General features: G+C 40.5%; 1 protein-coding gene across 2 annotated transcripts; it reads right to left on the bottom strand.

The window, feature by feature from the left end:
* Nucleotides 1-242: 242 nt before the first annotated feature.
* LOC115750131 (amino acid transporter AVT1I-like) lies at nucleotides 243-2300 on the bottom strand. 2 transcript variants are annotated; one of them, XM_030687306.2, is made up of 3 exons: nucleotides 2145-2300; nucleotides 1117-1724; nucleotides 243-763 (listed from the first exon to the last, which is right to left on the bottom strand). In XM_030687306.2, exons 1-3 carry the CDS (start codon nucleotides 2233-2235, stop codon nucleotides 245-247), a joined length of 1218 nt encoding a protein of 405 aa, XP_030543166.1. In that variant the 5' UTR covers nucleotides 2236-2300; the 3' UTR covers nucleotides 243-244. The 2 variants fall into 2 exon arrangements, with proteins under 2 accessions (XP_030543166.1, XP_048134903.1); XM_048278946.1 differs by having other exon boundaries at nucleotides 1117-1652; nucleotides 2145-2289.
* Nucleotides 2301-12517: the final 10217 nt, after the last annotated feature.

The following is a 12517-nucleotide window of genomic DNA, read 5'->3' as shown; positions in this document are numbered from 1 at the left end:
ACCTGAATTTTAATAATTAATAATTAATTTTTGGCCTTACCATACAAATCCATGCATTTAGTGAAGACATCTGACATTTCCTCGTAAGTCGGATAATAGGAGAGCACTTAAAATGATTTGATACTAAAAAATTTAGAATTAAGTACCCAATCGACTTATATCAAGTCCCAAAAACAATGTTGCAAATATACAAATGCAGGTTCTCAATTTTTGTACCTTTGACTCTTAAATCACCTAAAGCATATCACTTTCTCAAATGGTCCATAATTTGTTTCAAAGAGAAATAAGTACCCGCGACACCGACGAAAAGCCCGATCAATATGATCCCAACTATAGCTCCAACCTCTATACTACTCTTCTTCGAGCCTTTGTATATCTTGAGATAGCAAAAGCAAGGCAACAATATCGACATCGTGACGCTCAAGAATGAACCTATAAACACCATCACGTAGGCGAAGAACGGGACCACCAGCGCCACGATGACCGTGCTGACGACGATGACCGTCCTCACCAGCATGCTCATGGGTCGGCTGTCGCGGAAGGGGCATGTCTCCTCGAGAGCCGTCGCGATCGGGTTGATGATGACCGCGTACTTGGTGAGGGGGTTGATCAGCGTCATATAGATCGCGATCTTGGAGCTCATCTTTCTAATAGGGAGATTCAACGTCACTTGCGATTTCAGATGCTCGCCAAACATCGAGTAGCCTAGGACCGCCATCGACCCGTAGGTGACGGTGCTCGTCAAGAAACAAACCAACAAAACCTACACTCACGCATGAAAAATGATTATGTGACGGTCCTTAACCTAGTGAGATTAACAGCTTATTTTGGATCACAAAAAAATATATAACAAATAATTAGAAATTGTTGCGAGGTCAATCTCTTCCAGAAGGGAAAAGCATCCAAAGACTGTTCGCTAGTAAATTATTGTTTAGAAATTATTGTTTAGAAATTGTTTAGAAATTATTGTTAACAAATAATTAACAATATGCTGATATTCTGAGTCATCCAAAGACTGTTCGCTAGTAAAGCCTGTATCATCCAATGCAAAGGGAAAAGCATACTGTAATGCAAAGAGTGGGAACAGCATACTGCAGAAGCCTAGAACTAGTATACCTTTGAGAATTGACTTCGATCTTTCATGGAATTGCAGAGAGTGGGAAACACTGCGTGGCCACAATAGCAAAACGCAAACAAGCTTATGGCAGTCGGTATGCCACTCCAACTCAAGAGCGTCCCTTCTCCGTCAAACCCTACACCATCGACGGCGCCAACCCACAACACACACAGAACCAATACAATCGAAGCCAAGACGCCTCCGGCAGAGACGTAGGCAAGAGCGCCCAAGCTTCTCAGCCACGTCGTCGGCAAGATCACGAGGGCGGCTAGCAGGACAAACCCTTGCTTGCCTCCGATTTTAAAATGACCCAATTTGAAATCGTGGTCGGGGAACAACTTGTCGAGGTTGTCGCCTTCGAGTATGAGGAACTCGACCGCGACCAGGTAGAGCTCAAGGTACATGAAGATGCATATTACGGCCCTTCCTTTGCGCCCGAAGGCCAGTTCGCCGATGTCGGGGTAGGTCTTGATAAGCGGGCTCGCGTCCATGCAACGTTGTAGGAGTAAACCCGTGTACCAACATAGGATCGCTACTAGGAGGAGAAACATTAAGCTCAGCCATCCCCCTTGAGACAGAGCAAAAGGGATTGACAGTATCCCAACACCTGCAAATTGCTGTACCTTTCATTCTGACTGAAGGCGAAAAAACAAAGAATTTTCCTACGCACCTATGACACCCAATTCAGGAGTCTCAATGCAATGGTTTTTTTTTTATTTCAATGACTAAACTTTTTCACCGGAACATATTGTACTAAGGTCGATATTGTCCTCAGGGAGGACGTTTCCGAAAGAAGGTTTCGACATTGCGAAGGTCCAAATGCATGCTGGTGGCCTATGGTACGGCGGATATGCTTATAACATGTCAGTCACCTAGTGCTCGATGACTACATGATTGAGCTCGGGCGACCGGCATTTCAAGCGAAAGCAATACACATGAATACATATGTTGCTCTTCAAGCATGTCTGTCTGTGCACATCGTTATAGAGAGAGAGAGAGAGAGAGAGAGAGAGAGAGAGAGAGAGACCTGATAAGGCATTGAGGCCATTGAAGCAAGTCCGGAGGAAGGTGGTTCCTTTGGCCTGAGGGAGTGATGATCTCTCGGGTTGAGCCTCCATTTTCCGCCTTCCTTTTTGGCCACTCTCAGGCTGTGTCTGTCTCCCACTATTTGCAAAGGGAATGGACAAATATATAAGAAAGTAGAGAGAGGTTTTGCTTTTCTGGGGCTATGCGGTGGACAATCCCATCGCCATTATTGCCTTAAAAATACGACTCTTTTGTTTCATGGCCGGGGGGGGGGTGTGGGTGGTGTGGGGGAAGAAGGGAGATGGTGAAGATGAGTAGATTGTCATTCGGCTCCCAACATTTTGACGAAAGCAATATTTTTGTGGCTCCACGAATTTTGGCTTATTTACAAAAGTAGCTAACCCACTCGTAAGTACTTCAAGTGCCCTTGCCAAGTTGCCATCCACCTTTTCCTCCTAGAGTAAGCATTACTTTCTTCTTCTTTTTTTCTTTCTTTTGCGAAGATTAAGCTCTGTCGAATGTCATAATCCATCCTTCCTAGGGTAAACAACCCGAAAACCCTAGCCACACGCGATCCACATGCCTGTTTCGACCTAGCTCGGCCTCCACCCTCGCCCGTTGCCCGCCACCACTTCCGCTAGGGGTGAGCAAATCGGACCGCCCGAACCAGGAACCGTCCGGACCGGACCGAACCAATGGTCCGGTTCTCGATTTTAGATGGGCTGGTCCGGTTCCCGGTTCTTCATATTGGAACCGGTGGTCGGGCGGTCCGGTTCCCGGTTCTAGAGACGTAGAATCGGACCGGTCAAACTTAAAAAAAAAAAAACCATAATTGTTTATTGTTTCGGGTTTGCTCACCCTTTGTGCCTCTTCTGTCTTCACGTCTCAAGCAACTTGCAACTCTCGGCGTGCGCCTCTTGCTCACCGCCTCCCGCCTTGCTCGCGTTGCTGCTCACTGCCTCCGGCCTCGCTCCCGTTGTCGTTCATCGCCTCCAGCCTCGCTCATGTCGCTCGGTCCCCTCTCGTGCTTGCGCCTCTCACTCGACGCCTCCAACCTCACTCAACTCACTCAGCCCCTCTCCCTTGTGTCACGTCCTTCTCGGTCAATGCCTACCGCTCGGAATCTCGGCTCAACTCGGGACTGTTGCCTCCCTCACTCACTTTGTTTTGAACAAATCGCAACCGCAATTGCATCTCATCAAGGTAAGTGCTCCATGCTTGCGGTAGTGAATGGTCGAATGGAGTATTGGGCAGTCCTCGTAAAAGCTTATTGCGGTATTGCTTTTTTAGGCCTTTTGCGACAGTTCCCGTGCTTATCTTGTTAGGATTACAAATATAATTGGGAGAAAACAAGGTAGATGTTGCTACGTGATTTGCTTTTACCGGGTTTTGTTCTTTGTCACTTTGCTGCTGTTGCTAGCATTATGTGGGACACCTTAAGCACTAATATCGGATGTTATATGATGACTTACTAAATGTTCTTGTCGGATTATTGTCATGATTTGTTGTGATTACCCGGATTTATGTTGTTCTTTGCTTTAGTTTGTATTTGCTATCCACACAATTAAGCCAAACTAATGGAAGTTCACCAAATGGACATTTTACATAACATACGGGGAGCCAAGCAAGTAGAAGTTCACCCTTAGCTTTTATAACTTATAATCTTTTTTATTTAGGTGATTTACTTACATGTCAATGGAAGTGGACAAATCCATTGATGAGATGACTTCGCCAATGGACTCACTCGTACACGAAGGTGAAGAAGTCTTCGAAGAGGAAGTCGACACAAATAAGGTATCTCATGATTACCCCATTGCCACTTCTACTGGTAAACGAAAGTCATCAACAACCTAGTGTCATTTTCGTAGAGGGGGCCATTTGGGCCCGTGGGCCCGGAACCAGCCCGTTGACCGGCCCGGAACCGGTCCGTTGACCGGGCCCACGGTTTCGGAAACGTGGGAACCGGCCCGGAACCGGCGGTTCCAAACCGCAAAAAAAAAAATAAAAAAAAAATAAAAGTGGGCCCGGGGCAGAGAGCCGTTGGGCTCTCTCGCCCCGGCCCCCCCCCCCCGCGGCTTTGGGCCGTTGCTTTCCAAATTTTTAAAAAAATATATAAAAAAAAAAATGATTCTTGCCTATAAATGCATATGCTTCCCCTTTCATTTTTGTCACAAATTCTCTGAACAATCTCTCGAATTCTCTCCGAAATCCTCTCAAATCGCTCAAATTCTCCCAATTCTCTCAATCCCGACTCAATTCTCTCAATCGGATTTCCGATCAATTCTCTCAAAAATGGCAAGTGGAAGCGAAAATGCCGACAAGGGCAAGATGGCTATGGGAGATTCCGAGTATCCCTTTCATGAATACGATTCTCGTGAGTATGCAAGTTGGGAAGACGACGACGATAATATCAACTATGTCCCGATTCCGAACGTCGAGCACATCCCAACACAAGAAAGTCTTCATCCTCCCACCGGTGTCGAAGAAACGTCAACGGCAAATGAGTCGGAACGGAAGGGCCGAGATAATACATCGGACTTGTGGCTACACTTCGACAAGGTACGTGATGAAGTCGAAGGTAAGTATAATGTAAAATGTAAATATTGTTCGCAAACTTATAAATTCACGAAAGGAGACGGCTACGGAACATTCCGTCGGCATTTGACGAAAAAACATCCAACGCAAGCGGGGATCGACAATACGCAACAACAAATTTCCGGGTACGCCACTTCTAAGCCTCATCCTTTATTTCGTTTCACTGAAGCACTTTATAAACAAACATTAGGTGAATATGTTGCCCTTGATCATGCTCCGTTTAATACTGGTGAAAATTTTAATATGAAATATTTGATAAATACTGCGTTGGTTCCGCAAGCGCCAACTATTCCAAAAAATACTCTTAAACGCGAAGTTTTTCATCTTTATAAAAAAGGAAAAAATCTTTAGGAAAATTTTTTGCGGAATTCAATGGACGTGTGCATATAGGTAGCGATATTTGGAGTGATCCTTGGCAAATTCATTCTTATATGGGTGTCACGTGTCATTGGATAGATGACAATTGGATGATTCAAAAAGACTTATTGCATTCCGAGTTTTTGATGAAAGCCATTCGGCTCATAATATTTATAGAATAATTAGGCAAGTTTTAGAAGAATATAATTTAATAAATAAAGTATTTTCAATTGGTTTTGATAATGCCGCCGCAAATACCGCTTCTATTCCCGAATTAGAAAATATTTGCAAACCCACTTTTGGCGGACAATTTTTTCACATTAGATGTGCTTGTCATGTTTTAAATTTATGTGTACAAAATGGTTTACGAACTCTTGACACTTCTCTCGCCCCAATAAAAAGTGCAATTAAATTTTTATGGAGTCGTCCCCAATGTATGAAATCGTGGGGAAAATTTTGTAAAGAAAATGGGAGAAGGCCAAGAAGATTTCCAAAAGATATTCCGACTCGTTGGAATTCTACGTACGAGTTGCTTCGGCAAACTTTTGAATATAAAGATTTATTATGTATGTTTATTTCACAAAATATTCCCGAAATTACTTTACTTCCTCAACATTGGGACGTTTGCAAGAAAATTTTAGATATTTTGAAAATTTTTAATGATGCTACTAAGACTTTATCTGGTATTTATTATCCTACAACGCATTTATTTTTAATAGAGTGTGTTAATATTAGTAGTGTTTTTAGTGAATATGAAAAAGATACCAAATTAGGTCAAACTATTTTAGTAATGCGAGAAAAATGGTTGCATTATTATTTGCAAATTCCTCTTGTCTATTTAGTTGGTATTGTTTTTGATCCACGTATTAAATTAGACGGTTTACAAGATTATTTGAATGTGTATTATCATGATTGTTTACATTTGGATGATTCAATAGATATTTCAAATATATTAGGACATGTTAAAGAATCTATAGTAGTATTATATGGAGAATTTTGTAGTAGATATGGTTTAAGTGATTCCGGATCTTTACAATCTACTGCCTCACGTAGCGAAGGTGGTAGTTCACTTAGTAGAGGGTATAATATGCTTAAGAGTAGGCAAAAAAAAATAAAAAGGGGCAACAAGTAATATTTCTGAATTAGAAAAATATTTAACCACTCAATTTGAGTTTCGTGATGCGGAACATAGTACAGATTTCGAAATCCCGAAGTGGTGGAAGAGTCACCAAATCGAGTATCCAGTTCTCGCCCTCATCGCTCGTCAAATATTAGCAACCCCTTCTTCAACGGTTGCAGTTAAACAAGTATTTAGTTCTGGAGGATTAATTTTGGACTCTCGCCGTTCAAGATTAAGCCCGGATTCTGTGGAAGCTCAAGCTTGTGTCGGCGATTGGACGAGGGCGAAATATCGACACCAAGAGTTAGATCGTGAACACGAATTTTTTAGCGATGATGTTGGAGATACCACCGCCACGGGTACCACAACGGGTAGCGACGATTGACGATGAGGTAAGTTGGGGTTCTCAAAGGTAAAAAGAACTACATGGGTTTTGATTCTTCTATCCCCAAGAAGATATGTAGGCCGCTTAATGATAATTCATTAAGTTCAAGCCCATTCCTTCTTTTTTTTTTCCCATATTTTATTACAATGTACAATTTAATTGTATTTTATAATTTATAATTTATTATATTTATTTTATTATTTATTATTTTAAAAATTATTATTAAAAATGAATCGGAATGAACCGGCGGTTCCGAACCGGAACCGGAACCGGCCCGGAACCGCCGGTTCCACCTTTTCGTGGAACCGGAACCGCCGGTTCCTGAACCGGAACCGGCGGTTCCACCGAACCGGCCGTGACTACATTTTCGTAAAGGCAATGAAGATAAGAATGAGAAAACCGAGGTATTTTGCAAATATTGTGAGGCAAGGTATTTGTATTGTGTTAATAATGGTACTTGTGCTATGTTGAAGCACTTAAGCAGGTGCAATAAGTATCCTCGCAATATAGATAAGAAGCAAAAATTGTTTGTCCCATGTAGAGTGGATAGAACTCAAATGACTAAGGGAAATACCAGTACTGGTAGTGCTAACGTCTTATCGACATGGGAGTTTGATTAGGAATGTTGTAGGCAATTGCTTGTTCGGATGATTATAGTGGATGAACAACCTTTTTCGTTGATTGAACGAGTGGGATTTCGTGATTTTATCAACTAACTATAACCTCTTTTCAATCCCATCTCAAGATTTACAATGGCTAGAGATTGCATGAAATTGTATCTTGCTGAAAGAATAAGTTTGAAGAATTTTTTTCGCAAGCTTAAGTCTAGGGTTGCACTCACGACCGATACATGGAGCTTTACTCAGAACTTGAACTATTTATGTCTCACTGCACATTTTATTGATGATGATTGGAAATTGCACAAAAGGATCATCAATTTTGTGATGATGTCTAGTCACAAGGGCAAAGAAATTGGGAAAATGATTGAGAAATGCATCTATGAGTGGGGAATAGAGAAACATGTGTCCATGATTACTGTGGATAATGCTAGTTTGAATGATGTAGCCATTAAGTTTATGAAAGCTAAGTTTCTAAAAGATAAGCTGTTGATCTTAGATGGTGAAGTTTTACAAATGAGGTGCACGGCTCATATTTTAAACTTGATTGTAAGGGATGGATTGCATGAGGTACATGATTCTAGTACATGTATTCGAAACGTTGTTAGATATGTGAGGGGGTTCTCCCATGAGAGCTAAATCATTTCAAGTTTGTATTGAGAGTGTAAGGATTACTTATAAGGGCTCAGCTTGTCTTGATGTTTCCACTAGGTGGAACTCCACTTACCTCATGTTAGACACTGCCTTAAAGCTAAGAAAGACTTTTGGAAGGCTAGAAGAAGATGATCCTTTTTCCTCAGCTAAGCTTGAAGATGAAATTCCTAAACAGGAAGATTGGGAAAATGCGAGCGTTCTTAACATATTTTTGAAGAAGTTTTATGATTCCACCAACAAGATATTTGGGACATTGTATATCACTTTAAATGATTATTTTGACGTGATAGCTGGTTTATATAAAACTCTGAAACAAGCGGAGAATGCTTTAGATCCTAGAGTGAAATCTATGGGGGTGAAAATGAAGGAAAAGTTTAACAAATATTATGGGAGTTTTGAAAAAGTGAACATGATGGTTTTGATTGTGATGATATTGGATCCAAGAAAAAAGATGAAATATGTGCGATATTGCTATAAACTAATCTATGATGATGATGAGATAGTAAATGAGAGGTGCGATTATGTGAGGACTTACTTGGAATGCTTGTTTAATTTTTACGAGAAGTCTTGTGGTTCCGGACCTTCTGGTGACAAACATTTGGATGGTCAACTTCTCATTGATGCTAGTGCAATTCGAATCCTAATGACCATGAGAAAGGTCACAAAGATGAGGTTCGTTTCACTGCGGGTTTCGATGTGAGTTTCGATGGGGACAAGGCGTTCGAATACTTTATGGATGAGGACAAAAAAGTGGCCGATGGCAATTTATCCGAGATCGAAAAGTATCTTCAAGCCTCGCGTGAAGAAAGTCGTACTCTTGACATTTTGATGTGGTTGAATACTACCGGCCAAAAGTTTAAAATCCTCTCTTTGATGGCTCGGGATATCTTGACTATTCCTGTAACAACCGTTGCTTCGGAGTCCACTTTCAGCACATCCGGTCGCGTGCTTGATGGCTATCGAAGCTCTTTGACCCCTAGAGTGGTGGAAGCTTTGATTTGCGCTCAAGATTGGTTGAGAGGGATTAACAAGCCAGTTAATGCTGAAGAGTGCATCGAAAATGCAGAGAAGTTCGAGTCGAGGTAAGTCGTGGATATATCTTTTCTTTTATATCTTGTATTTCTTTCGTATGTCTAACAAGTGAATGCTTTAATTTATATCTTGCTTTTTTTAGCTATGGATGATGCTCATTTGAAGCTTACCGGTAAATAGAGTTTACAAGTTGATGGGAGGAATATATATGGTGAGATTTTTCATTCATTATTTGAGCTCGATTTCTATGAATTCTATTTCCAGTTCAAAACTATTGTTCGTTGCTTATATATACTTTTTGCAGGTTGCCCGCACTTTTGCTTCATCCATCAAATATCAAGAAAGGACTTGAAGTCAAGAAATCTTCTCATTTTTCTATTTTATTGTCATTTCAGTTAATGTCCGGTGATCATCTTCCCCCTCTCCCCCCCTTTGGGTGTGCTTTCAATGTGCTATTGATGATCATACGAGGATGCATTGAATTGTTGTTGAATTTTAAAGCTTGGACCATGGGCACCCTCTTTAAAAATGTAAATACTACATATGTTTTCATTCAATGCATGTGCATTCAGGTCTTCGATGCTTTCCATGTCAAATATGTATCCACTGTACTAAGAGGTAGGTCCATTGGCAGTATAGAAGTTTTTGCTTATTGGTCCTTGGAACCGATTGAGAACCGGACTGGACCGACGGTCCGGTCCGGTTCCTAGTTCCTAGGGTGGCCGGTCCGGTTCGCGGTTCCAAAAAATGGGAATCGGGACCACCGGTCCGGTTCTAAATTTTTTAGGAGAACCGGACCGATCATCCCTAACTTCCGCCATTTAGGCAGCCCCGTCAATGCCGCTCAGCGCCATCTCTCTCTCTCTCTCTCTCTCTCTCTCTCTCTCTCTCTGTGCCGTCACAACGCCCTTTGTTAATTTGCGTAGTTTGCATTCACTTGATCTACATGCGCTTCATCATGCACAGTATGCTCTATATACTCGCAATCGCATATAGAGCATACTTTACTACGAGTAGTGTTTCATAACTGGGTGTGGATAATTCAGCCATTGCCCGTGCACTTTACCAAATGTGTTCATACCCTACATAGCCAGAGAAAGGTTATGAAAGGACGATTGTTCTACGTTCATTCCAAAAGGATAGGCACCATTGCCTACAGTACATACGGTTCATAAAGTAAATTTGGTGAAGTATTCGATCATGTGCGTCTTATATTTCACGTAAGAAACTTCGAGACTTGAAAGCATGAGTTGGGCCATACGTCGTTAGACACGATGCGTGCCGCCATGGAATTGGAGGTTCCATCAATTCTTATTTTTCATATGTAGCCTTTTTGGAGAAACTTGAAACGAGGTTCCCTCTTAAAAGTTTGATGATGCACCACCTACTTTCTGGTGCATTGGGATATAGTGGGTTTAGCCATCGATCTTTCTTTTATTCTTTCCTTTCTAATGGTGGGGATGGATCCAGCATTCATGTGTGTGTTTGACTTCGACTGTACGTATAAACCTATTGAAAAAAGCAAAATGTTTCATTGACAACGCTATCGAAGACGGTATAATTTCAATCCTAGATCCACACACCATTATCGTGTGTTTTGCATAAAACAGAAATTGATTGAGAGATCGTGTGGTTGGAAATAACCGATAGTATTGTCGGACTATTATTCTAACAGCCTTCATTAAAAAACTTCTTTAGGAAAATATATGTATAAAAAAAATCGTAGATCTATTACACTTATGTCAATTCATCCCTAAATCTTTTAATTTGATCAATTTCATTATAAACTTTTTGACAATTTGTCAATTTAGCCAATCCGACCAATGATCGGAAATTGCTAAAGTGGCACTATCGGCACTAAAGTTGAATTTTTTTTGCAATTTTACAATTTCCTTAAATTGTAAATTATTTTTTTCTCTTTTCTTTGGGCCAACAAGTGCCCAGCTACGCTTGCAAGCCACTGGTGAGGGCCTGCAAGCGTCGCCTCGTCTAGGCCCTAGCAATCCACAGGCAAGGCTGTCCCTCACTGTGGCTTATTGACAAAAAGAAATGAAGAAAATAGAATAAGGAAAAAATAAAAATAAAGGATAAAATAAAAAAAAAATAGAAAAGGTTCAAAATATCTTCCACATCAGCGTTGGTACGCCAAATAGGATAGCCGACGTTGACTAGACCGCTAATTCGGTGTTTTCCAGTTTAAAATTGGTAGGAATGATTACATTAGCAAATCGCTAAAAAGTTTAGTATTGAATTGACACAATTGAAAGATTTATTACTGAATCGGCATAAACGCGATAGGTTTAGGATTTTTTTTTTTGTAATTTTCCCGGACTTTCTGTTTTTGCCTATTTTTATCAAACAAAAGTAGGGTTTTCTCTAGAAACTAAGGTAAGTACTTTGGGAAGCCAGTTCTGCTTTCACAAGGGAGAAAATTGGAGTTTTCCCCAATTTACATGCAAAGTTAATTTCGTAGATTTTGTAATGTATGTCGAGGTACTTCAACTTTTCCTATGATTTGCGTATAAAGACGTTGCTAACCCTACGAGCTACGAGAGACGAAAAATCGACTCAAAATAGAATATCCATTCTTTTCTCAAAGCCTTTTTCTAGCTGACGTGTAATGTTTCGGAGAATCATGATCTATAATAAAAGGAAAAGATAGTCGCACGAAGGAATCTTAGCAAAAGGTTTATTGCCCACTCTCGCGGAATCCTTCGTATTTTCTCGCACTATACCAAAAGGCAATTGATTTGTGACTAATGCTCTGTTTGTTTCGCGGAAAATATGACTTTTTCGAAAAATGTTTTCCGGAAAGTCATTTTCCAAGAAAATGACTTCCTTTTCCGGTGTTTGGCTAAAACTTGAAAACGTTCCAGAAAATATTTTCCGCCGTTTGGTAAGGAAAATTCGTCTTTTTTTTTTCCCTTCAAAATAGACATACATTATTTTTTCACCATTTGATAAAGAAAATTCATTTTTTTTCTTCAAAATAAACAGCCCAATCAACAACGTCTCAAAAATCTAGAATTTTTTAATAAAAAAAATCTCGATAAAATTACAACATAAAAATCGTCTCCAAATCCACTCCCCTCAATGAAGATCCGGAAAAACGAAATGGCCAAGATGCAAAAATTCTTTTCCAAAAGATTCGTAAAAAATAACTCCAAAATCCAAGTTAAATCTTGCACTTGATAACATAAATCCTCCGACAAAAAAAAAAATACCATAAATCCACAAGAGTTCATCACATTAGCTACAGGGCAATGGAAAAATGGCCAAGGACAGGAGAAGATGCCACCATGGACAACACTCACTTCAGAATTTCAGAAGAAAACAACGGATTAACCAACCGAACAAAAAGAAGGGTTCTAAAATCATGACACCACCATTGAAAGAACAGAGCACGAGAAGTATAGAGGTTTGCCGAACGAAGAATACTACATAAGTTTTATATTCCTCTTATATCGGATGTGATAAACAACAACAGAGCATGCAATCCCACAAGCAACGTTAGCTATGGCTTTCCTCTTCCAACTAGCACAAATCCACTGCAACTCTTCCAACTATTCATCGGGCAAACATCATTTAATTCTCGAAGGACAAGGCCTTCCATA

This window comes from Rhodamnia argentea, chromosome 5 (genome assembly GCF_020921035.1).
Source record: "Rhodamnia argentea isolate NSW1041297 chromosome 5, ASM2092103v1, whole genome shotgun sequence".
In the NCBI taxonomy this organism is placed as follows: Eukaryota; Viridiplantae; Streptophyta; class Magnoliopsida; order Myrtales; family Myrtaceae; genus Rhodamnia; species Rhodamnia argentea.
The sequence above is the reverse complement of the archived record's forward strand: the minus strand, read 5'-3'. Positions and strand labels throughout refer to the sequence as shown.